Genomic DNA, 27727 nt, shown 5'->3' with positions numbered 1-27727 from the left:
TGATGAGGGTAAGGCAGCGGACGTTGTCTATATGGACTTCAGTGAGGCCTTTGACAATGTTCCACAAGGAAGGTTAGTTAGGAAGGTTCAATTGTTAGGTATTAATATTGAAGTAGTAAAATGGATTCAACAGTGGCTGGATGGGAGATGCCAGAAACTGTTTGTCAGGTTGGAGGCCGGTGACTAGTGGTGTGCCTCAGGGATCTGTACTGGGTCCAATGTTGTTTGTCATATGCATTAAGGATCTGGATGATGGAGTGGTAAATTGGATTAGTAAGAATGCAGATTATACTAAGATAGGTGGCATTGTGGATAATGAAGTAGATTTTCAAACGTTGCAGAGAGATTTAGGCCAGTTAGAAGAGTGGGCTGAAAAATGGCAGATGGAGTTTAATGCCGATAAGTGTGGGGTGCTACATTTTGGTAGGACTAATCAAAATAGGACATACATGGTAAATGGTAGGGCATTGAAGAATGCAATAGAACAGAGTGACCTAGGAATAATGGTGTATAGTTCCCTGAAGGTGGAATCTCATGTGGATAGGGTGGTGAAGAAAGCTTTTGGTATGTTGGCCTTTAAAAATCAGAGCATTGAGTATAGGAGTTGGGATGTAATGTTAAAATTGTACAAGGCATTGGTAAGGCTGAATTTGGAGTATTGTGTACAGTTCTGGTCACCGAATTATAGGAAAGATGTCAACAAAATAGAGAGAGTACAGAGGAGATTTACTAGAATGTTACCTGGGTTTCAGCACCTAAGTTACAGAGAAAGGTTGAACAAGTTAGGTCTTTATTCTTTGGAGCCTAGAAGGTTTTAGGGGGGACTTGATAGAGGTATTTAAAATTATGAGAGGGATAGACAGAGTTGATGTGGCTAGGCTTTTTCCATTGGGAGTAGGGGAGATTCAAACAAGAGGACATGAGTTGAAAGTTAGGAGGCAAAAGTTTAGGGGTAACACGAGGGGGAATTTCTTTACTCAGAGAGTGGTAGCTGTGTGGAACAAGCTTCCAGTAGAAGTGGTAGAGGCATGTTCAATATTGTCATTTAAAGTAAAATTGGATAGGTATATGGACAGGAAAGGAATGGAGGTTTAAAGGCTGAGTGCAGGTCGGTGGGACTAGGTGAGAGTAAGCGTTTGGCATGGACTAGAAAGTCCGAGATGGCCTATTTCTGTGTTGTAATTATTATATGGTTATATTAGGAAAGTTAAAATCACCTTATATTTATTGCACTGTAGCAGAATCTGCCTCCCTATCTGTTCCTTGATGTCTCTGATACTACTGGGTGGTCTTTAAAAACACCCGGAAGTGTTATTGCCCCTTTCCTGTTTCTAATTTCCACTCACACTGACTCAGTAGACAATCCCTCCATGACTTCCTGCCTTTCTGCAACAGTGATCCTATTGCTGATTATCAACGCCACTCCCCCACCACTTTTGCCTTCCTCCCCGTCCGTTTTGAAACATTAAAGCCTGGCACAGTCAGCAGCCATTCTTGCCCTTGGGTCATTCAAATTTCTTGGTATGGCCACAACATCATAGTTCCATGTATTGATCCATGCTGTAAGTGCATCCGCCTTATTTAAAATACTCCTTGCATTTGAATAGAGACATCTGAAACCATCTGCGTGAGTGCACCTTTGCTCTATCATCTGCTTATCCTTCCTTAAACTCTCTACAAGCTGTCTCTACTTGTGTACCAACCACTCCATCGTCTGCCTCTTCACTTCAGTTCCCACCCCCCTGCAAATCTAGTTTAAACCCTCCCCAATAGCATTAGCAAACCTCCCTCCCAGGATATTGGTTCCCCTCTAGTTCAGGTGCACCCTATCCCATTTGTACAGGTTAGCCCTTCCCCAGAAAAGGTTCCAATGATCCATGAAATTGAGACCCTGTCCCCTGCACCATCTCCCCAGCCACTCATTCATCTGCGCTGTCTTCCTGTTCTGACCTTCACTAGCTCATGGCACTGGGAGTAATCCGGAGATTCCCACCTTGGAGGTCCTGCTCTTCAGCATCCTTTCTAACGCCCTAAAGTTACTTCTATCCCTCTCCTGCCTATGTCATTGGTACCAACATGTACCACGATCTCCGGCTGCTCACACTCACCATCAAAAGTATTCTGCAATCACTCAGAGACATCCTGGACCCTAGGACTCAGGAGGTAACACATTATCTTGGTGTCTCTTTTCTGCCACAGAATCTCCTATCTGTCCCCCTAACAATTGAATCCCCTATGACTGTTGTTCTGCCTGACTTCACCCTACCCTTCTGAGGCTCCGAGCCAACCACAGTGCTATGGGTCTGGCTGTGGAGGACACCAGCAGAGTGCCAGATGTTGAAGGGTGTGAGGGAAGAGATGTGGGTGCAGTTACTATTAGGAGGGAGAAGGTGCACAGAAAGCTGAAAGACCTAAGGGTACATAAGTCACCCAGACCAGATGAACTGCACCCTACAATTCTGAAAGAGGTAGCGGTGGAGACTGTGGAGGCATTAGTAATGATCTTTCTAAAATCATTGGACTCTGACATGGTACTAAAGGACTGGAAAATTGGAAAATTCACTCCACTCTTTCTGCTTCTAAGCGGAAAGGAAGTTATAGATAAGTTAGCCTAACGTCAGTTGTTGGGAAGATGTTGGAGTCAATTATTAAGGACGGAGTGATGGAGTACTTGGTAACTCCAAACAAGATAGAATCAGAAATCAGAATCAGAGTCAGGTTTATTATCACTGGCATGTATACATAATCTGGAAGAAAACTAAATAAATAAATTACAGTATACGGATATTGAAAGGATTAAAAACTGTGCAAAAACAGAAATAATATATTACAAAAGCGAGGTAGTGTTCACGGGTTCAATGTCCATTTAGGAATTGGGTGGCAGAGGGGAAGAAGCTATTCCTGAATTGTTGAGTTTCTGCCTTCAGGCTTCTATACTTATGGTAACAGTGAGAAAAAGGCAAAGTCAGCATGGCTTCCCTAAGGGAAAATCCTGCCTGACAAACCTGTTGGAATTCTTTGAGAAGATTACAAGCAGTATAGATAAAGAGGATGCAGTGGATGTTGTGTATTTGGACTTTCAGAAGGCCTTTGACAAGATGCCACACATGAGGCTGCTTACCAAGTTAAGAGCCCATGATATTACAGTAAAGTTACTAGCATGGTTAGAGCATTGGCTGATTGGTAGGAGGCAGCAAGTGGAAATAAAAGGATCCTTGTCTGGTTGGCTGCCAATGACTAGTGGTGTACCACAGGGGTCGGTGTTGGGACTGTTTCTTTTTATGCCGTATATAAATGATTTAGATGATGGAATAGATGGCTTTGTTGCCAAGTTTGCCAATGATATGAAGATTGGTGGAGGGGCAGGTAGTGCTGAGGAAACATGTAGACTGCAGAAGGACGTAGACAGATTAGGAGAATGGGCAAGGAAGTGGCAAATAAAATACTATGTTGGAAAATGCTTAGTCATACACTTTAGTAGTCAAAATAAATGTGCGGACTATTTTCTAAATGGGTAGAAAATCCAACAATCTGAGATGCAGAGGAACTTGAGAGTTCTGGTGTACAACTCTTTAAAGGTAACTTGCATGTGGAGTTGGTGATTAGGAAGGCAATTGTGTTGTTAGCTTTCATTGCAAGAGTTCTTGAATACAAGAGCAGGGATGTGATGCTGAGGCTCTATAAGGCACCGGTGAGGCCTCATGTTGAGTATTGTGAACAGTTTTGGGCTCCTCATCTCAGGAAAAAATGGGCTGGCATTGGAGAGGGTTCAAAAGAGGTTCAGAAGGAGGATTACAGAAATGAAAGGGTTATCATATGAGGAATATTTGATGGCTCTAAGTCTGTATTTGCTGGAATTTAGAAGGATGAGGGAAGGATCTCATTGAAACTTTTAAGGCCTTGACAGGGTAGTTGTGGAAAGGATGTTTCCCATGCTGGGGGAGTCTAGGACAAGAAGGCACAGCCTCAGGAGAAAGTTTTTTGGCCAGAGAGTGATGAATTTGTGGAATTTGTTACCACAGGCAACTGGATGCCAGGTCATTGGGTGTATTTAAAGCAGAGATTGATAGGTCTTGATTGGACATGGCATCAAGGGCAATGGGGTTGGGGGAGGGTGGATGGAATCAGCTATGATTGTCTGGCTTCAGGATCCTGTACCACCTCTTTGATAGATAGTAGAAATGAGAAGAGGGCATGTCCTGGGTAATGGAGAGTCCTTAATGATGGATGTTGCCGTTTTGAGGCATTACCTTCTGAAGGTGTCATTAGTGCTGGGGAAGCTAGTGCCGATGATGGAGTTGGATGAATTTACAACTTTATGCAGCTTTTTCTGTCCTGTGCAGTGGCCTCGCCATGCCAGTCAGAATGCTCTCTACAGTACATCTGTGGAAGTGAGTGTCTTTGGTGACATACTCAGTCTTCTCAAACTCCTAATGAAATATAGCTGCTGTCATGCCAGTGACATTAAACATTAAAGGAACTAGAATAGGTACGTTGCAGGGCTTTCATTGTGAAATTTTTCATTGATAATTTTTTTGAGGAAAAAATAAACAAGTATTATCCAGGGAATAAAAAGAAATTTTCTCCTTTAGTTAAATTATCTGTGAGCAAGTTTACAATTTGATTTTAAATTGAAATTGTTTAATGAAGTGGCAGCTAAGTATTGTCTAACTTCAAATGATAGCTACAGAAACTTCGCAAGATGCTTAAGTGAATGATACAAACTCTAAGGATCCCATGCCCATTACATTCCCAGGAGACAAATGAACTTTTATTTATGATTTTTCAATTGAAAAGTTGCATCATTGTGACTTCTTGTTTTCTGTTCTACCATTTTCTTGTCATCAGCTGCTTTCCCAAGCGATACCTGGTAAGTGTTGGTTTGTAGATTCTAGACGAGGGAGCGATGTATGTCTGTAATGTCTGCCTTAGATGGTGTAGAACTTGTATGTCTATTGTTGGATCTGTCCACATGAAATATTCCTTTTGAAGGGAGCTGAGCAGTTTTACCAACAGACCCCTGGCATCTGAAGATCAGTTGAAGAAAGTACTTTGTGAGTGGATCAGAGGGCAAGAACTCTGGCCCTGACTTTATGAACTGTATGGTGACAATGCTATAAACCTCTGATCAGCATTCATTAGGGCCCAGGTTAATAGCAGCAATACATTTATTCTATTGTATTCATATCTTCTTTAAACAAAACTTCCAAAAATTATATACTGGGGTGCTACAGTCGCACGATGCTATTATAGCTCAGGGTGTTCTGGAGTTCAGAGTTCCATTCTGGTGCTGTCTATTAGGACTTTGCACATTCTCCCTGTGAACCGTACTTTGGTTTCCTCTCTCACTCCACAGACATACTAGTTAGTAGCTTAATTGTCCTGTGATTTATCTAATGTTAAATAGGTGGGTTTCTGGGCAGTGTGGCTCATCTGGCTGGAAGGGCCTATTCTACGCTCTATCTCTAAATAAAATATAAAAGCATAAGCAATATTTAAACATACACTGTTGGAACACTGTTGCCTCTGCCAAAACTTAACTGGACTAGATAGTGTAGGTACTAGAGCTGAACCTGGTTGGCTGGTGGCACAGTGAGATCAGCGCCGGGCTCGAGAACAGAGATTCCCGAGTTCGATCCAGTCACAGACTGATCCCGAGTGCGCTCTCCATCTGTGCCGGGTCGATGTCGAGCTCACAACTCAACCTCATTAAAAAAAACACTGCCACCTCCAGTTTAAATTCCCACGCAGAATATTGTGGAGGATCAAGTACCCAAACCCAAAACCCAAACAAAGGTGCTGAGTGATTCACCCCAAGCTTTCAGAATCAGATTTAATATCACTGACATACCTTGTGAAAATTGGTGTTTTGCAGTAGCAGTACATTGCAATACATCATTATAGAAACACTATAAATTACAATAAGAAATGTATGTATTGTTAAATCAGTAGTGTAAAAAGAGAGCAAAAAATAGTGAGGTTCATGGTTTCATTGTCCATTCAGAAATCTGATTGCGGAGGGGAAGAACTTGTTTCTAAAATGTTGAGTGTGTGTCTAAAGGCTACTGTGTCACCTCCTTGAAGGTAGCAATGAGAAGAAGGGATGTCCTGGATGGTGGGGGTCCCTAATGACGGATGCTGTCCTTTTGAGGGATTGCCTTTTGAAGGTGCCTTTGATTGATGCTTGTGCCCATGATGGAGTTTTCACAGGACATGAGCAGAAGAGGGTGAAATGTCGTGCACTCGTATGTGAAGCCTCAGGATGCTGAACAAAGGAGTCCTTTGATGAGAAATGCATCGAACTGATAAATGTGCATTACCTTCACCACTTCACAGTGGCTGCGTTGTGGTGCCTTTGATAAAATGCACTTTTCAGGGTATCTTGTTCCAACCTCTCCCAATCCACAACCTTTATGAGACCATTTGGTCCATCAGTCACATTCCTCATTCTTTCCCCTAAGTTATTCTGTCCATCAGTTCAATCCCTGATTGAATCTGTTTCTATCACTCTTAAAGGGGATGAGTTTCACATTATAACTATTCTTTCAAAAACAAGATCCTTCCTTTCTCTCATTCCTTTGATGACATTTTTAAACATTTGTTCCTGAGTCCTTGAATTCTCCACTGTGTGACAACATTCACACTATTCTCCTTTCTAAACCGGTCATAATCCTATGTTACTTTTTAATTCTCCTTTCTCCAAGTAGAAGAGGCCCAGATTTCCAAGCTGACTTTCTATTGGAAATGATTATTGTAAACAAAACACCCTGGTTTCCTCAGCTGCGTAAGTCTAGGGAAGACAATCTCCAGCCCCACCAAACATGTGAGATTGAGGCATGAGCCTGCCCCAAAATCATTTGTGTGGATGCTGTGTAAGTCATTACCCTGTTACAAATGAGTGCCATGAAATAACAGACAGTACACCACATACAATTAAAAGATTTAGCTTTATAATTCTTAATTTGACTAAAGGGTTAGTAAAGAAAGAACAAAAAAAGAAAAGGGCCCACTTTGATGAAACAGTCTAATGTGCATAAGTTGGAGCTCACGGTTTCCCTGTCGCCGATCCTCCATCAATCACCCTGGGTTTCGACGAATCATGGCCCCGCTCCGGGTCGAATTCTATGACCTTTTCTCTCCGGTGTCTTCTCTCTTCATTTCTCTCTCTCTAGCAAAAGCCCCAAGCTCAGCCTTAGTGTCCCTCACCAGAGAAACTATTCCCCTTAATCTAACAATCCTAATTGTTAGATTAAGGGAAACCGGAGCGGGAAGGAGCGGGAAACCGGAGGACTGGGAAGCTTTTAAAGAGCAACAGAAGATAACAAAAAAGGCAATATGCCGAGAAAAAATGAGGTACGAAGGTAAACTAGCCAAGAATATAAAGGAGGCTAGTAAAAACTTCTTTAGGTATGTGAACAGCAAAAAAATAGTTAAGACCAAAATTGGACCATTGAAGACAGAAACGGGTGAATTTATTATGGGGAACAAGGAAATGGCAGATGAGTTGAACAGGTACTTTGGATCTGTCTTCACTAGGGAAGACACAAACGATCTCCCAGATGTAATAGTGGCCAAAGGAACTAGGGTAATGGATAAACTGAAGGAAATTTATATTAGGCAAGAAACAGTGTTGGATAGACTGTTGGGTCTGAAGGCTGATAAGTCCCCGGGACCTGATGGTCTGCATCCCAGGGTACTTAAGGAGGTGGCTCTAGAAATCGTGGATACATTGGTAATCATTTTCCAATGTTCTATAGATTCAGGAATAGTTCCTGTGGATTGGAGGGTGGCTAATGTTGTTTCACTTTTCAAGAAAGGAGGGAGAGAGAAAACAGGGAATTATAGACGGTTAGCCTGACGTCAGTGGTGGGAAAAGTGCTGGATTCAATTATAAAAGAGGAAATTATGACACATTTGGATAGTAGTAGAAGGATCAGTTCAAGTCAGCATAGATTTATGAAGGGAAAATCATGCTTGACTTATCTTCTGGAATTTTTTGAGGATATAACTATGAAAATGGACAAGGGAGAGCCAGTGGATGTCGTGTACCTGGACTTTCAGAAAGCCTTTGATAAAGTCCCACATAGGAGATTAGTGGGCAAGATTAGGGCACATGGTATTGGGGGCAGAGTACTGTCATGGATTGAAAATTGGCTGGCTGACAGGAAACAAAGAGTAGTGATTAACAGGTCCCTTTCAGAATGGCAGGCTGTGACCAGTGGGGTACCACAAAGTTCACAGCTGGGACCGCAGCTGTTTACAATATACATTAATGATTTAGATGAAGGGATTAAAAGTAACATTAGCAAATTTGCCAATGACACAAAGCTGGGTGGCAGTGTGAAATGTCAGGAGGATGTTATGAGAATGCAGGGTTACTTGGACAGGCTAGGTGAGTGGGCAAATGTATGGCAGATGCAGTTTAATGTGGATAAATGTGGGGTTATTCACTTCGGTGGCAAGAACAGGAAGGCAGATTACTATCTAAATGGAGTCAAGTTAGGAAAAGGGGAAGTACGAGATCTAGGTGTTCTTGTACATCAGTCAATGAAAGCAAGCATGCAGGTACAGCAGGCAGTGAAGAAAGCTAATGGCATGCTGGCCTTTATAACAAGAGGAATTGAGTATAGGAGTAAAGAGGTCCTTCTGCAGCTGTACAGGGCCCTGGTGAGACCCAACCTGGAGTATTGTGTGCAGTTTTGGTCTTCAAATTTGAGGAAGGACATTCTTGCTATTGAGGGAGTGCAGCGTAGGTTCACAAGGTTAATTCCCGGAATGGCGGGACTATCAAATGTTGAAAGATTGGAGCGACTGGGTTTGTATACACTGGAATTTAGAAGAATGAGAGGGGATCTGATTGAAACATATAAGATTATTAAGGGATTGGACACACTGGAAGCAGGAAGCATGTTCCCACTGATGGGTGAGTCCAGAACTAGAGGCCACAGTTTAAGAATAAGGGGTAGGCCATTTAGAACAGAGATGCAGAAAAACTTTTTCACCCAGAGAGTGGTGGATATGTGGAATACTCTGCCCTAGAAGGCAGTGGAGGCCAAGTCTCTGGATGCATTCTAGATAGAGCTCTTCTTGATAGCAGGGTCAAGGGATATGGGGAGAGGGCAGGAACGGGGTACTGATTGTGTATGATCAGCCATGATCACAGTGAATGGCGGTGCTGGCTAGAAGGGCCAAATGGCCTACTCCTGCACCTACTGTCTGTTGTCTAATTGGATGGCGCACAATTCTCCTTCGACAGTAACCCAAACCTAAGCGGAAAACGGGCAGCTCGCACAGAACAGCGCAACAGTAAAAGTATGAACCAGGACATTACATAAATTCTTGCTCTGCACCCTCCCGTGACCACAGTTGTTAATTGATTCTTTCGCTGCCATTGCAACTCAACTTACTGAGTCATTCCAATATTTTATGTTTTTATTTCAGATTTCCAGTATTTGCAGTGTTTTATTTTTAATTACTGATAACATTTCTGTTTTAACAACCTGTATTCTGTAATTTGAGGTAATTTTATTTTTGTTTGACTGTAGTAATTCAGTAGCATCTTTGTGACAAGTCATTTAACTGCTCTTTACCTTGCACACGAGCTCACTGCACTGAGGGTTTGAACCTTTGGATCTGATTTGAAGTACACCCAGGTCAGCATCACCGTCCTTATAGCACCAACTGGTAACTGAATCAGTGCAACACACAGTCAGCTGTGGGGAGAAAGGAATTGTCTACAATGATAAAACAAGCAATGATGTATTGTTCGTCATGGTTTACTGTTTACCTGTGCTGCACTTAACCTGCATTTTAACTGATATTTTATTAACTTATTTATGTTAATATTTTGTTTTATGCATGGATGCATGGTGGTCTGGAGGAACTTTGTTTCATTTGGTTGTATGTGTGTACAGTCAGATGACAATAAACTTGAACTTGATTTCATCAATTTAGTTAAGAATGACGAAAGTATAGTTAGTAAGTTATCAGATTATATTAAGATGGTATTGTAGACTGTGAAGAAAGTTATCAAAAATTACAGGGACTCTTGATCGGCCTCGACCCAAATAAGAGCGGATGTTATATGTTGGAAAGTGAAATCCAGGTAGGACTTTCACAATAAATGGGCTGGCCCTGGGGAGTGTTGTTGTACAGAGGCACCTTGGAGTGCAAGCACATGTTTCTGTGAATGTGGAGGCACAGGTTAGCAGGGTATTGAAGAAGGGTTTTGGCACACGACCTTCACAGGTCAGGGTATTGAGTATAAAAATTGAAAAGTTATGGTGTGGTTGTACTTGGAGTATTGTGTTTAGTTTTGGTCACCCTGCTATAGGAAAGATGATATTAAACTAGAAAGAATACAGAAATGATTTACAAGGATATTGCCAGGATTTGAGTGACTGAGTTATAGAGAAAAATTGGACAGGCTGGGACTTTATTCCTTAGAGCATTGGAAACTTTATAGAGGTTTAGATGGAGATTTAGGTTTAGGTGGAGATTGCGGAGGCATTACCAATGATCTTTCAAAAGTCGATAGATTCTGGCATGGTTCTGGAGGATTGGAAGTTTGCAAATATCACTCCGCTATTTAAGAAAGAGGCAAGGAAGCAAAAAGGAAATTATAGACCTGTTAGCTTGACATTGGTGGTTGGGAAGTTGTTGGAGTCGATTGTCAAGGATGAGGTTATGGAGTACCTGGAGGCATATAACAAGACAGGCAGAACTCAGCATGGTTTCCTTAAAGGAAAATCCTACCTGACAAACCTATTGCAATTTTTCGAGGAAATTGCAAGTAGGCTAGACAAGGGAGATGCAGTGGATGTTGTGTATTTGGATTTTCAGAAGGCCTTTGACAAGGTGCTGCACATGAGGCTGCTAAACAAAATAAGAGCGCATGGAATTACAGGAAAGTTACATACGTGGATAGAGTGTTGGCTGATTGGCAGGAAACAGAGAGTTGGGAATAAAGGGATCCCATTCTGGTTGGCTGCCAGATACCAGTGGAGGTCCACAGGGGTCCGTGTTGGGGCCACTTCTTTTTACGTTGTATATCAACAATTTGGATTACGGAATAAATGGCTTTGTGGCTAAGTTTGCTGATGATACAAAAATAGGTGGAGGGGCCAGTGGTGCTGAGGAAACAGAGTCTGAAGAGAGACTTGGATAGATTGGGGAAATGGGCAAAGAAGTGGCAAATGAATTACTATGTCAGAAAGTGTAGTCATGCACTTTGGTAGAAGAAATAAACGGGCAGACTATTATCTAAATGGGGAGAGAATTCAAAGTTCTGAGATGCAACGGGACTTGGGAGTCCTCGCGCAGGATATCCGTAAGGTTAACCTCCAGGTTGAGTCGGTGGTAAAGAAGGCGAATGCAATGTTGGCATTCATTTCTAGAGGAATAGAGTATAGGAGCAGGGATGTGATGTTGAGGTTCTATAAGGCACTGGTAAGACCTCACTTGGAATACTGTGAACACGAGGAAATCTGCAGGTGCTGGAAATTCAAGCAGCACACACAAAATGCTAGTGGAACACAGCAGGGCAGTCCTGACGAAGGGTCTTGGCCCGAAGCGTTGGCAGCGCTTCTCTCTATAGATGCTGCCTGGCCTGCTGTGTTCCACCAGCATTTTGTGTGTGTTGTTTGGAGTACTGTATGCAGTTTTGAGCACCTTATTTAAGAAAGGATGTGCTGACATTGGAGAGGGTTCAGAGAAGATTCACTAGAATGATTCCGGGAATGAGAGGGTTAACATATGAGCAACATTTGACCAATCTTGGACTGTACTCCTTGGAGTTTAGAAGAATGAGGGGGACCTCATAGAAACATTTCGAATGTTGAAAGGCATGGACAGAGTGGATGTGACAAAGTTGTTTCCTATGGTGGGGGAGTCTAGTACAAGAGGACATGACTTGAGGATTGCAGGGCCCCCATTCAGAACAGAGATGCGAAAAAAAATTTTTAGCCAGAGGGTGGTGAATCTATGGAATTTGTTGCCATGGGCGGCAGTGGAGGCTAAGTCATTGGGTGTACTTAAGGCAGACATTGATAGGTATCTAAGTAGTCAGGCCATCAAAGGTTGATTGGATCAGCTCATGATGAAATGGCGGAGCAGACTTGATGGGCCAAACGGCAGACTTCTGCTCCTTTGTCTTATGGTTTATGAAATCTGGATCAGGTGAATGCACTTGGATTTCTTTTCCCAAGATCGGAGAATTAAGTACCAGAGGGCATAAGTTGAAGGTGAGAGGGTGAGGTATCATGGTGGTGTAGCAGTTAGTGCAACACTATTACACCTCAGGGCAACGGAGTTCAGAGTTCAATTCTGGAGTTGTCTGTGAAGTGTTTGCATGTTCTCCCCTAAACTGCGTGGGTTTCCTTCCACAGTCCAAAGATGTATTGGTTAGTAGGTTAATTAGTCATTTTAAATTGCCCTGTGATTAGCCTAGGGTTAGATTGGTGGGTTGCAAGGTAGCGTGGTTCATTGGGCTGGGAGGGCCTGTTTCGCACTGTATCCCCAAATAAAATAGATAAAAATGTAAGAGAAAATTGATGGGCAACTTTTACACAAAGGGTGCTATCTATGTGGATTCAGTTGCCAGGAAAAGTTGCAATAACAACTTTTCAAAGACATAGAAACATAGAAAACCTACAGTACAATACAGGCCCTTCGGCCCACCAAGTTGTGCCAAACATGTCCTTAACTTAGAAATTACTAGGCTTACCTATAGACTTATGTACCTATCCAAAAGTCTCTTAAAAGACCCTATCATACCCACCTCCAAAAACTTACCCCTGACATCTCCTCTGTACCTACTCTACAGCACCTTAAACCTGTGTCCTCTTGTGGCAATTGGACAAGTACCTGGACTGCAAAGCTTTAAAAGGTTATGGGCCAAATGACATTTGCTTTTGTTGGGCGTCATGGTTGGTATGGACCAGTTGGGCTGACGGGCCTATATTCTCACTGTGTAACTCTAAGTTTGTCTACGTGGGCTTTAGCAAGGCATTTGACAAGGTCCCACATGGGAGGTTGGTCAAGGAGGTTCAGTCACTCAGCATTCAAGATGAAGTAGTCATAGAGAAGTACAGCACTGAACAGACCTTTTGGCCCATCTAGTCCATGTGGAAAACCATTTAACATGCCTAATCTCATCAACCTACACTGGGACCATAGCCCTCTATATTCCTCTTATTTACGCACCTATCCAAACTTCTCTTAAACATTGAAATTCAGCTTTCATGTTCCCTTTAAACCCTTTGCTTTTCGCCTTTCACTTTTAACCTCTGGTTGTAGTCCCACCCAACCTCGGTGGCAAAAACCTGCTGTCATTTACCCAAGTCCAAGTCTAAGTCACTTTTTATTGTCATTTCGACCATAACTGCTGGTACAGTACACAGTAAAAATGTGACAACGTTTTTCAGAACCATGGTGCTACATGAAACAATACAAAAACTACACTGAACTACGTAAAACAACACAAAAAACTACACTAGACTACAGACCTACCCAGGACTGCATAAAGTACACAAAACAGTGCAGGCATTACAGTAAATAATAAACAAGACAATAGGCACAGTAGAGGGCAGTAAGTTAGATGTCAGTCCAGACTCTGGGTATTGAGGATTCTGATGGCATGGGGGAAGAAACTGTTACATAGTCTAGTTGTGAGAGCCCGAATGCTCTGTTGCCTTTTCCCAGATGGCAGGAGGGAGAAGAGTTTGTATGAGGGGTGCGTGGGGTCCTTCATAATGCTGTTTGCTTTGCAGATGCAGCGTGTAGTATAAATGTCCATAATGGCGGGAAGAGAGACCCCAATGATCTTCTCAGCTGACCTCACTATCTGCTGCAGGGTCTTACAATCCGAGATGGTGCAATTTCCGAACTAGGCAGTGATGCAGCTGCTCAGGATGCTCTCAATACAACCCCTGTAGAATGTGATGAGGATGGGGGGTGGGAGATGGACTTTCCTCAGCCTTCACAAAAAGTAGAGATGCTGCTGGGCTTTCTTTGCTATGGAGCTGGTGTTGAGGGACCAGGTGAGATTCTCCACCAGGTGAACACCAAGAAATTTGGTGCTCTTTATGATCTCTACTGAGGAGCCGTCGATGTTCAGCGGGGAGTGGTCACTCCGTGCCCTCCTGAAGTCAACAACCATCTCTTTTGTTTTGTTCACATTCAGAGACAGGTTGTTGACTCTGCACCAGTCCGTTAGCTGCTGCACTTCCTCTCTGTAAGCTGACTCGTCGTTCTTGCTGATGAGACCCACCACAGTCATGTCATCGGCGAACTTGATGATACGGTTCGAGCTGTGTGTTGCAACACAGTCGTGGGTCTGCAGAGTGAACAGCAGTGGACTGAGCACACAGCCCTGGGGAGCCCCCGTGCTCAGTGTGATGGTGTTGGAGATGCTGCCTCCGATTCGGACTGACGGAGGTCTCCCAGTCAGGAAGTCTAGTATCCAGTTGCAGAGGGAGGTGTTCAGGCCCAGTAGGCTCAGCTTTCCAATCAGTTTTTGAGGAATAATTGTGTTGAATGCTGAACTGAAGTATATGAACAGCATTCGAACGTACGTGTCTTTTTTGTCCAGGTGGGTTAGGGTCGGGTGGAGGGTGATGGCAATAGCGTCGTCTGTTGAACGGTTGGGATGGTACGCAAACTGCAGGGGGTCCAGTGAGGGAGGCAGCAGGGTCTTTATATGCCTCATGACAAGCCTCTCGAAACACTTCATGATGATGGATGTAAGTGCAACGGGACAGTAGTCATTGAGGCAGAACACTGAAGACTTCTTCGGCACGGGGATGATGTTGGCAGCCTTGAAGCACGTTGGAATGGTGGTGCTGCTCAGGGAGATGTTGAAGTTGTCAGTGAGAACATCTGCTGGCTGGTCAGCACATTCTCTAAGCACTCTGCCAGGAATGTTGTCTGGTCCAGCAGCCTTCCGTGGGTTGACCCTGCACAGGGTTCTTCTCACATCAGCCACAGGGATCTGTCCTGGGACCCCTGCTATTTGTGATTTTTATAAATGACCTGGATGTAGAGGCGGAAGGATGGGTGAGTAAGTTTGCAGATGACACGAAGATTGGAGGAGTTGTGGATGGAGCTGTAGGTGGTCGAAGGTTACAAGAGGATATAGACTGGCTGCAGAGTTGGGCAGAAAATTGGCAGATGGAGTTCAATCTGGACAAGTGTGAGGTGATGCATTTTGGAAGGACAAACCAGAAGACTGAGTACAGGATTAATGGTCAGTTACTTAAGAGTGTGGATGAACAAAGGGACCTTGGGGTTCAAATCCATACATCCCTCAAGGTCGCTGCACAGGGTGATAGGGTAGTTAAGAAGGCTTATGGGATGCTAGGCTTCATTAACAGGGGGATTGAGTTCAAGCGTGGAGAGGTCATGTTGCAAGTCAACAAATGTCTGGTGAGACCGCACTTAGAGTATTGTGTTCAATTCTGGTCACCTCATTATAGGAAGGATGTGGAAGCTTTGGAGAGGGTGCAGAGGAGATTTACCAGGATGTTGCCTGGATTGGAGAACAAGTCATATGAAGCAAGGTTAGCAGAGCTGGGACTTTTCTCTTTGGAGCATAGAAGAATGAGAGGGGACTTGATAGAGGTCTACAAGATTATGAGAGGCATAGATAGGGTGGATAGTCAGTACCTGTTTCCCAGGGCACCAATAGCAAACACCAGAGGGCATATGTACAAAATTAAGGGAGGGAAGTTTAGGGGAGACATTGGGGTAAGTTTTTTGCACAAAGGGTTGTGAGTGCCTGGAATGACTTGCCAGGGATGGTGGTGGAGACTAAAACATTAGGGGTATTTAAAAGCATCTTGGACAGGCACATGGATGAAAGAAAAATGGAGGGTTATGGGGTAGTGTGGGTTTAGTACTTTTTTTTAAAGGATTATATGGGTCGGCACAATGTGAAGGGCTGAAGGGCCTGTACTGTGCTGTAGTGTTCTATGGTTCTGTGGTTCTATGACCACGGTGGGACACAGCACCTGGTCATTTGTAGGAGGGGTGATCCTCCTTACCGCCACGTTATTTTCCGCCTCAAAACGAGCATAGAAGTTGTTCAGCACATCTGGGAGGGAAGCATCACCCACATAGTCAGGTGATTTTGTCCTGTAGTTGTTGATGTCCTAAATGCCCTTCCACATGCGCCACGTGTCGCCACTGTCCTGGAAGTGGCTGTGGATTCGCTGGGCGTGTGTACGCTTTGCCTCTCTGATGGCACGGGACAGTTTGGCCCTTGCTATTGATGGGGTTGCCTTGTCGCCTGCTCTGAAGGCAGAGTCTTGGGTCCTCAGCAGCGCACGCACCTCCGCGGTCATTTATGACTTCTGGTTAGCGCGTGCAGTGAAGGTCTTGGACACAGGAACGTCATCAATGCACTTGATGATGTAGCTAGTCACTGATGTCGTGTACTCCTCTCAGTTGGTGGAGTTGCCATCGGTTGCAGCCTTCCTAAACAGGTGCCAGTCAGTGTGCTCAAAGCAATCTTGAAGAGCAGAGATGGCTGCTGTTGGCCAGGTTTTCACCTGCTTCAGAGCTGGTCTGGAGCGCCTGACGAGCCTATCTATACCCCTCATAATTTTGTATACCTCTGTCAAACCTCCTTTCAGTCTTCTAAATTCCTAAAGAATAGTCCTAACCTATTCATCCTGAATGCCAAGTGACTGAACCTTCTTGACCAGTAAACTGGATTTGGCATTGGCTTTGTGGGAGAAGCCAGAGAGTAGTAGTAGATGATTGCCTGTCTGACTGTGCAAATGGTGTGCTGCTAACTCAATTTCAATATTTAAGAGAAGTTTGGATAGGTACATGGATGGGAGGGGTATGGAGGGCAGGTCAATGGGAGCAAGCAGTTTAAATGGTTCTGCATGGACGAGATGGGCCGAGAGGCCTGCTCCTGTGCTCTACTTTTTCCATGACTATATAATACGATGTTTGACTGTAACTCCTTTCCCTCCCCCAGCACAGATATTGCTTGACCTGCTGAGTCCCTTCAGTCGATTGATTCCAGGTTCCAGGTCTCCTAATGTTTAATTTTCTTGAACATTTATCACTGAAGTAGAAAGACCTTTTAGGATGTACCAAACATGAATTGTGTGAATCAATTATGTTTCATGTGCTTAATGTTTCCCCAGTGGTGTTAGCTGGTGATTTGTCAGCAAATGATTCTCACTCAAACTTGTGCACAGTGATCATTCATTTTACTTGTTATGTCCAAGAAATAATGTGTGTTTTGAGTTTGGTTCATGGCTCCTGACAGTCACTATGACCTTTAGCCACTTATCCTCACTGTACAGATTTGGAATCTGTTAATGTTTCTGACAGAGACTTTAATAACTTGCTTTATTTTCAGGTCTCACAGCTGCCTCCAGATTCCTACCCTCTCCTTTTGTTTGTGAATCCAAAAAGTGGGGGATTGAAAGGCCGAGAGCTGCTGTACTGTTTCCGGAAGCTTCTGAATCCTCATCAGGTCTTTGACCTTACAAATGGAGGGCCTTTGTCTGGGTAAAGTATTAGTTTATAGAGGATATCTTTGACAAACAAGGAAATGGAATTGTTAAAGATATATAACGTGCGATGAGGATATGGAATTGTAAAGATATTTATGTGTGGTATGAAGTTATTTATTGATCTTGTGCAGAATACATGTTGTTATCTTCTTCAGAGTGCACATTAGACAGAGACTTCAGCCACCCCGCCAGTTGGAGTGGTTCTAAGACAAAGGAGCACAATTAGCCAATTTGGCCTATTGTTTGTTCCGCCATTCCATCATCCTTCTCAGCCCCTGCCCTCTCTTTTGATGCCCTGACTAATCAAAAACCTATCAATCTCTACTTTAAATATACTCAATGACGTGGCCTCCACAGCCGTCTGTGGCAACAAATTCCACAGATTCACCACCTGCCAGCTAAAGAAATTCCTCTTCACCTTTGTTCTAAATGGACGTCACTCTATTCTGAGGCTGTGCCCACTGGCCTTAAACTCACCCACCATAGGAAACATCCTCCTCACATCCACTCTATCTAACCTTTCCATATTTAATAGATTCCCCCCACCATTCTTCTAAACTTGTGAGTACAGGCCAAAAGCCATCAAAACGCTCCTCAGAGTCAGAATCAGGTTTATTATCACCGGCATGTGATGTGTTAACTAGCAGCATTAGTTTAATGCAATACATAATATAGCAGAGAGAGAAAAAAAAATAAAATTAATAATAATAATAAATAAACAAGAAAATCAATTATGTATATTGAATAGATTAAAAGATGTGCATAAACAGAAATACTGTATATTAAAACAAAAGTGAGGTAGTGTCCAAAGATTCAATGTCCATTTAGGAAACGGATGGCAGAGGGGAAGACGCTGTTCCTGAATCGCTGAGTGTGTGCCTTCAGGCTTCTGTACCTCCTACCTGATGGGAGAAATTACTTTAGTCAGAGGGTGGTAAATCTGTAGAATTTGTTGCCACAAATGTCTGTGGAGGCCAAGTCACTGGGTGTATTTAAGGCAGAGATAGATAGGTTCTTGATTAGCCAGGGCATCAAAGGGTATGGGGTGAAAGCAGGGGATTGGGGATGACTGGAAGAATTGGATCAGCCCATGACTGAATGGTGGAGCAGACTCGATGGGCTGAATGGCCTACCTCTGCTCATATATCTTATGGTCTAAGGCAAGGCAGTGGTTGATATCTACATGGACTTTAGTAAGGCATTTGACGAGTATCACATCGGAGGCTGGTCAAGAGGATTCAGTCACTTGCCATGCAGGGTGAGGTAGGTAGTAAACTGGATTAGACATTGGCTTTGTTAAGAATGGTCGGAGAGGGTTGCCTCTCAGACTGGCGGCCTGTGACCATTGGTGTGCCACAGGGATCGGTGCCAGGTCCTTTGTCATTTATCAATGATCTGGATGATAATGTGGTTAACTAGATCAGTAAATTTGTAGATAACACCAAGATTGGGGGTGTAGTGGAGAGTGAGGAGGCTGTCATGGCTTGCAGGGGGATCTAGATCAGCTGGAAAAATCGGCTAAGGAATGGCAGATGGAATTTAATGCAAACAAGCGTGAAGTTTTGCACTTTGGTAGGACCAACCAGGGTAGGTCTTACACAGTGAATGGTAAGGCTTTGAGGAGTGTGGTAGAACAAAGGGATTAGGGTATATAGATATATAATTCGTTGAAAATGGCATCACAGGTAGACAGGGTTGTAAAGAAAGCTTTTGGCTTCATAAATCAATATATTGAGTACAGAAGATGGGATGTTATGTTAAAGTTGTGTACAAAATTGGTGAGGCCTAATTTGGAGTACTGTGTGCAGTTTTAGTCACCTACCTACAGGAAAGATGTTGAAACAAGGTTGAAAGTGTGCAGAGAAAATTTACAAGGATATTGATAAGGTTCCGCACGGAAGGTTAGTTAAGAAGGTTCAATCTTTAGGTATTAATATTGAAGTAGTAAAATGGATTCAACAGTGGCTAGATGAGAGATGCCAGTGTTTTTATACCCTTGCAGTTTCTTAACTCTACCCAAAAATATTCTACATTTTCTGATCCTATGTCAACTTGATGATTAGATTTCATTTTTCCCAGCAGAGCCACACCACTCCCTGTGCCTACCTGTCTATCCTTTCGATACAATGTGTATCCCTAGATGTTAAGCTCCCAACTGTGATCTTTCAGCTACAACTCAGTGATGCCCACAACATCATACATGCCAATCTCTAATTTTGCATAAACTGCATGCATTCAAATATAAGAGCTTCAGTCTTATATTCATCACCCTTTTTGATTCTATCCCCCATGTTACACTTGAAATCATCCCACTAACTGCAATTTTGCCCTATCAATTGTCTGTCCTTCCTGAGAGTCTCACTACACACTGTTTGTAGTTGTATACCAACTACCCTATTCACAGCCACATCTGGTTCTCATCCCTTGCCAAATTAATTTAAACCCTCCACAACCGCTCCAGCAAACCTCCCCGCAAGGATAGTGCTCCCCCTTGGGTTCAGATGTAACCCATTCTTTTTGTAAAGGTCATACCTTCTCCAGAAGAAGTCCCAACAATCCAGAAATCTGGGAGATTTGCTAAGGCTACTGGGGAGAATTTAAACTAGAAATGTTGGGGGGTGGAAACCGAATGAAGAGACTGGGGAAGAAGCAGTTGGCTCACAAATAGAGAAAGCTTGGAGACAGTGTGTGAGGGAGGATAGGCAGGTGATAGAGAGGGGAACTTAGAAGCTTAAATTGGGAACAGATGTTCTCAGAGAAAGGTACGGAAGAAATGTGGCAAATGTTCAGGGGATATTTGTGTGGAGTTCTGCATAGGTACGTTTCAATGAGACAGGGAAGTTATGGTAGGGTACAGGAACTGTGGTGTACAAAGGTTGTAGTAAATCTAGTCAAGAAGAAAAGAAGAGCTTACGAAAGGTTCAGAGAGCTAGGTAATGTTAAAGATCTAGAAGATTATAAGGCTAACAGGAAGGAGCTTAAGGAAGAAATTAGGAGAACCAGAAGGGGCCATGAGAAGGTCTTGGCGGACAGGATTAAGGAAAACCCCAAGGCATTCTACAAGTATGTGAAGAGCAAGAGGATAAGACGTGAAAGAATAGGACCTATTAAGTGTGATAGTGGGAAAGTTTGTATGGAACCGGAGGAAATAGCAGAGGTACTTAATGAATACTTTACTTCAGTATTCACTATGGAAAAGGATCTTGGTGATTGTAGTGATGACTTGCAGTGGACTGAAAAGCTTGAGCGTGTAGATATTAAGAAAGAGGATGTGCTGGAGCTTTTGGAAAGCATCAAGTTGGATAAGCCACCAGGACCGGATGAGATGTACCCCAGGCTATTGTGGGAGGCAAGGGAGGAGATTGCTGAGCCTCTGGCAATGATCTTTGCATCATCAATGGGGACAGGAGAGGTTCTGGAGGATTGGAGGGTTGCGGATGTTGTTCCCTTATTCAAGAAAGGGAGTAGAGATAGCCCAGGAAATTATAGACCAGTGAGTCTTACTTCAGTGGTTGGTAAGTTGATGGAGAGGATCCTGAGAGGCAGGATTTATGAACATTTGGAGAGGTGTAATATGATTAGGAATAGTCAGCATGGCTTTGTCAAGGGCAGGCCGTGCCTTACAAGCCTGATTGAATTTTTTAAGGATGTGACTAAACACATTGATGAAGGAAGAGCAGTAGATGTAGTGTATATGGACTTCAGCAAGGCATTTGATAAGATACTCCATGCAAGGCTTATTGAGAAGGTAAGGAGGCATGGGATCCAAGGGGACATTGCTTTGTGGATCCAAAACTGGCTTGCCCACAGAGTGGTTGTAGACGGGTCATATTCTGCATGGAGGTCGGTGACCGGTGGTGTGCCTCAGGGATCTGTTCTGGGACCCTTACTGTTCATGATTTTTATAAAAGACCTGGATGAAGAAGTGGAAGGATGGGTTAGTAAATTTGCTGATGACACAAAGGCTGGGGGTGTTGTGGATAGTGTGGAGTGCTGTCAGAGTTTACAGTGGGACATTGATAGGATGCAAAACTGGGCTGAGAAGTGGCAGATAGAGTTCAACCCAGTTAAGTGTGAAGTAGTTCATTTTGGTAGGTCATATATGATGGTAGAATATAGTATTAATGGTAATACTCTTGGCAGTGTGGAGGATCAGAGGGATCTTGGGGTCCGAGTCCATAGGATGTTCAAAGCAGCTGCACAGGTTGACCGTGTGGTTAAGAAAGCATGCGGTGTATTGGCCTTCATCAGTCATGGAATTGAATTTAGGAGCCAAGAGGTATTGTTGCAGCTTTATAAGTCCCTGGCCAGACCCCACTTGGAGTACTGTGCTCAGTTCTGGTTGCCTCACTACAGGAAGGATGTGGAAACCATAGAAAGGGTGCAGAGGAGATTTAGAAGGATGTTGCCTAGATTGGGGTGCATGTCTTATGAAAACAGGTTGAGTGAACTCGGCCTTTTCTCCTTGGAGCGACGGAGGATGAGATGTGACCTGATAGAGGTGTACAAGATTATGAGAGGGATTGATCATGAGGATAGTCAGAGGCTTTTTCCCAGGGCTGAAATGGCTGCCACAAGAGGGCACAGGTTTAAGATGCTTGGGAGTAGGTACAGAGGAGATGTTAGAGGTAAGTTTTTTACCCAGAGATTGGTGAGTGCTTGGAATGGGCTGCCAGCAACGGTGGTGGAGTCAGATACGATAGGGTCTTTTAAGAGACTTTTGGATAGGTACGTGGTGCTTAGAAAAATAGAGAGCTATGAGTAACCCTGGTAATTTCTAAGGTAAGGACATGTTTGGCGCAACTTTGTGGGCCGAAGGGCCTGTATTGTGCTGTAGGTTTTCTATGTTTCTGTGTTTCGATATCTGAAACCTTGACCCCTGCACCAGTTCCTCTGTTACATACTCATGTGTAAAATTCCTGTCTTTACCCTCATTGGCATGTGGCACAGGCAACAATCCAAAGATTACTACCCTGGAGATCTCAGCTTTCTACCTAGCTCCCTATGTTCTCTCTAAAGGACCTCCTCACTTTTCCTGTCTGTGTCACTGATACCAATATGTACTACAACTTCTGACTGCTTACCTTCCCCCTTTAGAATGCTTTGAACCTGAGCTGAGAGTCAGAGAAAAGTACAGCACAGAATCAGGCCCTTCGGTCCATCTAGACCATGCTGAACTATGTAAACTGCCTACTCCCATTAACCTGCACTGGGACCATACCTCTCCACGCCCCTACCATATTCATGTACCTATTCAAACTTCTCTCAAACATTGAAATTGAGCTCGCAAGCACCACTTGTGCTGGCAGCTCAGTCCACACCCTCATGACCCTCTGAGTGAAGAAGTTTCTCCTTCATGTTCCCCTTAAACTTTTCACCTTTCAGTTTTAACCCATGACATCTGGTTGTAATTCCCACCCAACCTCAGTGGAAAAAGCCTGCTTGCATCTACCCTATCTATACACCTCATAATTCTGTATTCCTCTATGAAATCTCCTCTCAATTTTCTACGTTCCAAAGAGTAAAGTCCCTGACCCTGATACCTGGGTGACAGGCACAATGGACAGATGTCTTGCCTTCTTTGCCATCTTATTCCTTGTTTTCATAGAGTAATGGATTTCAAATGTCTGTTAACGCATTGGAAAAATTATGTGTTCAATATTGCTAATTTAAGGATGAAAGTGTGTGGACTGCCCCAGTACACCCATGCCCTCTGGCGTATTTCCAAGCACAAACCAACCATTTCACTCTATGTTTCAATGGATATGTGATAAATAAACTGGAATCTTGAATCTAAAAGACTCACCTTATGCTCAAAGGAGAATCACAGTTATGCATAGAACAGGAATGGGTCCTTAAGCCCATCTTCATGCTAAACCGTTTAAATTGCTTACTCCTGTCAACCTGCACTGCCCTCCACACCCCTCTTCTCCTGCCAAGATGAGGCCACCCTCAGGGTGAAGGAGCAATACTTTATATTCTATCTGGGTAGCCTCCTGCCTGATGGCGTGAATATCGATTTCTCCATCCAGTAAAAAAAATCCTCTCCCTCCCCTTCTCTTCTATTCCCTACTCTGGCCTCTTTGTCTTCTCACCTGACTATCACCTTCCAGATCCCGCCCCCCCCACCCGCCTTCCCTTTCTCCCATAGTGAACTCTCCTTTCCTTTTAGATTCCTTCCCCTCCTGTCGTCTACCTTTCCTACCCACCTGGCTTCACCTATCACCTTATAGCTATCTTCCTCCCCTCCTCCCCACTTTTTTATTCTGGCTCCTTCCACCTCCCTTTCCAGTCTTGGAGAAGGGTCTTGGCCTGAAACATTGACTGTTTATTAATTTCCATAGATGCTGCTTGACCAGCTGAGTTCCTCCAGCATTTTGTGTGTGTTACTCTGGATTTCCAGCATCTGCAGAATCTGTGTTTATGATTTTCTGCCAGTCTGCCTCTTCATACCTTAGCACACTGATAATATCTATCAACAGCTTGCATCCAGAAACTTCTTTTTTCCGCAGGCTACACACATTCCGACAAGTTCCGTATTTCCGGATACTGGTCTGCGGGGGAGATGGGACAGTTGGTTGGGTTCTGGGAGTGCTGGAAGATATTCGACACAAGCTGACCTGTCCGGTGCCTCCTGTCGCAGTGTTACCTCTTGGAACAGGTGAGGCTCTTGGTAGGGCTGTAGGAGTGTGGGGGTGAGAAACACAATGCTTTTCTGCCATTCACACTACTGCCTGTAAGGAGTTTTATGTTAGACCATAAGATATAGGAGCAGAAGTAGGCCATCAGCTCTTCGAGTATGCTCCACCATTCAATCATATTCTCTGCATTCCTATGTGGGTTTCGCCCAAGCGCTCTGGCTTCCTCCCACATTCCAAAGACGTGTGTTAGTAAGTTGTACACATGCTGTGTTGGTGCCAGAAGATTGGCAATACTTACAGGCTGACCCCAGCACATCCTTGGGCTGTGTTGGTTGTTGACGCAAGCAACACATTTTGTTTTCAAAGTACATGTGACAAATAAAGATAATCTTTAACTGGTGGGCAAATGGGAGCAGAAGCAAGGGGTATAATGAGGGGGAAAGGACTGAGTGACCCAAGGGGTCATTCTGTCATAAAATTGTACAGTACAGAAATGTTTGTCCATGATTGAATTTTTTATTCTTGAATAATTTCCTATCAATCCAAAGAGTCAAAATGGGGCTCTACTGATGATAGTTCAGAGTGCAAAATCTGAATCTCCTTTCAGAAGTTGTTTAAGTTCTTTGTAAGGAATCTACATCATGGAGATGTAGAGATGTGAGATTTTGATTGTAGAGACGTGAAGTATGTTTCTCACCAAGCCAGATTTGGATCAAACAAGCAACTTACGTTGGATGTCTTCTGGGTGAGCCTTCCATGTGGACTTTGTCAAATGATGGAAATGTTGTTCGTTCTGCCTTTACAGGCTGTGTTTTCAGAGAGATGCTGTTGGAACTGTATCTAGAATTGAGTGCTGAGCATTCTGAGGGGGTGGCAGAACAGCCAAGAGGCCAAAAGTTGGTGCGTTGCCTCCCTGCTGCTAGGGGTAAGAGTGCCTCTGTTTCGGCACAGATTGAGGGAGGTAGTGTGAACAGCCTGTGATCTTGGTTATATTCATACCAATAACATAGACAGACAGAGGAATAAGAATTGGGAAGTTAGAAGCAGGATATCTTGGGTTGTAATGCATGAGTTGTAATCCCTGTGCCATGTGCTAGAGAGAATGGCTGAAGAGCTGGTGCAGGAGTGTGAGCTTTAGGTATTTGGATCATTGGGATCACTTCTTGGGTAGATGGGACCTATATAGGAAGGACATATTGCACCTAACCTAGAGGGGGAACCAGTGTGCTTGCACAGAGGTTTGCTCCAGTACTCAAGGTGCTTCAAACTAACCTGATAGGATGAGAAGTATGATAACATGAACAGGCCCTTTGGCTCAACGTGTCTGTGCCAACCTTAATGTCACTGCAAACTAATCTTATCTGCTGCTGGTGGTCCATAACCCCCTGTTCCCTGCCTGTCTAAATAGCAATGCAGCAATCGAGGGGACTCTTTCAATTGTGCTTGTGGTTAAAACCTGGAAAACTCGGATACCATCACCATATTTAATCAGAAAATATTTCAGATAGTGTCAACAAGTTTAATCAGTCATCACATACAGGCACCACATTTAATCAGACAATCATCATCAAATGGTACCATTGAGATATGAGAAGAATCCATAGTGTTTTGAATCTGGTATACACTGCTTGAGGCAACAACTTACAACATTTAACAAGTATTTTGATGAGCACTTGAAGCACAATGTTACAAAAGGCCATGGGAAGAGGTGAGACAGCTGGAATTGTTGAGGACAAATTGTGTTTCAATAATTTGATGGAATTTTTTGATTATACAACTGGTTAGCAAATGCAGATGAATTTCCCTGCCTCATACATACAGTATCTATTGATAACAATGATCATAATATGATTGAATTCATACTCCAATTTAAGAGGGAAAAGTATAACACATGTATCAGTATTGCAGTGGAATAAAGGGAATTACAGGGGCATGAGAGAAGATATTGCCCAGGTGGAGATGGGTGAAGTTTCTAGGAAAAGTTCACAAGGTGCAGGATGGATGTGTCCCACAGAAGATGTAGTTCTCAAATGGCAGGGGTAGGCAACCGTGGCCGACAATGGAAGTTAAGGACTGCATGCATAAAGAAGGACATATAAGGTAGCAAAAGTGAGTGGGTAGTTGGATGATTGAAGCTTTTAAAATCCAACGAAAGGCAATTAAAAAAGCCATAAGAAGTGAAAAGATGAAATATGAGGGCGGACTAGCCAATAATATAAACCAGGATACCAAAAGATTTTCAGTTATATAAAGAGTAAAAGGGAGGTGATAATGATATTGGACCACTGGAAAATTTATGCTGGTGAGGTAGTAATGGGGTACAAAGAAATGGCAGATGAACCGAATGAGTACTTTGCTTCAGTCTTCACTGTGAAGACACCAGCAGTGTGCCAGAGGTCCGTGAGTGTCAGGGAGCAGGAGTGAGTGTCATTGCAATTACAAAGGAAAATATGCTGGGCAAACTCAAACAATTTAAAGTGGATAAGTCACCTGGGCCAAATGGACTACATCCCAGAGTCCTGAGAGATGTTGCTAAAGTGATTATGGATGCATTGGTCATGATCTTTCAAGTATCATTTGATTCCTGCACAGTTCTGGAGGACTGGAAGATTGCAAATGTCACTCCACTCTTTAAGAATGGGAAGAAGGCAAAAGGAAAGAAATTATAGGCCAGTTAGCCTATCCTCAGTGGTTGGGAAAGAGTTTGAGTCTATTATTAAGGATGAAGTTTCAAGGTTTTTAGAGACCAATGATAAAGTAAGTCAAAGTCAGCATGGTTTTTGTAAAGGTAAATCTTGCCTGACAAATCTGTTAGATTTCTTCAAGAAAGTAACGACTAAGGTGGACAAAGGAGAGGAAGTGGATGTCATTTACTTGGGTTTTCAGAAGACATATGATAAGGTGCCACACATGAGGCTGCTTAACAAGATAAAATCCTATGGCATTATAGGAAAGATACTGGCATGGATAGAGGAATGGGTGACAGGTAGGAGGCAGCAAGTGAGAATAAAGGGGGCCTTTTCCGCTTGACTGCCAGTGACTAGTGGTGTTCCTCAGGGTCAGTATTGGGACCGCTATTTTTCATATTGTTTGTCAGTGATTTGGATAATGGAATTGATGGCTTTGTGGTAAAGTTTGCAGATGATATGAAGATAGGTAGAGGGGTAGGTAGTGCTGAGGAAGCAATGCGATTAAAGCAGGACTTTGACAGATTGGAAGAATGGGCAAAAAAAAGGCGTAGATGGAATACAGTGCTGGGAAATGTATAATGTCTTTTAGTAAAAGGAACAATAGTGCAGACTATTATCTAAATGGGAAGAAGGTTCAAACATCAGAGGAGTAGAGGGGCTTAGGAATCCTTGTGCAAGACTGCCAGAGGGTTAATTTACAGGTTGAGTCCGTGGTAAAGAAGACAAATGTAATGTTGGCATTTATTTCAAGGGGAATGGATTATAAAAACAAGGAGGTAATGCTGAGCCTTTGTAAGACACTAATCAGGCTGCACTTAGAGTATTGTCAACAGTTATTGGCCCCATATCTCAGAAAAGATGTGTT

At 43.4% G+C, this 27727-nt stretch overlaps 1 protein-coding gene across 1 annotated transcript in view; it reads left to right on the top strand.

Annotated features, from left to right (window-relative positions):
* The window catches only part of LOC140737576 (diacylglycerol kinase theta), a 332765-nt gene that overhangs the window by 240718 nt on the left and 64320 nt on the right, over positions 1-27727 (top strand). Inside the window, exons 16-17 of the mRNA XM_073064008.1 lie at positions 17375-17526; positions 24044-24192. Of these exons, the coding sequence (XP_072920109.1) occupies positions 17375-17526; positions 24044-24192 (301 nt within the window). The remainder of the gene's footprint in view (positions 1-17374; positions 17527-24043; positions 24193-27727) is intronic.

Source organism: Hemitrygon akajei, chromosome 13, assembly GCF_048418815.1.
Source record: "Hemitrygon akajei chromosome 13, sHemAka1.3, whole genome shotgun sequence".
NCBI lineage: Eukaryota > Metazoa > Chordata > Chondrichthyes > Myliobatiformes > Dasyatidae > Hemitrygon > Hemitrygon akajei.
This window is presented reverse-complemented; position numbering and strand designations above follow the sequence as displayed.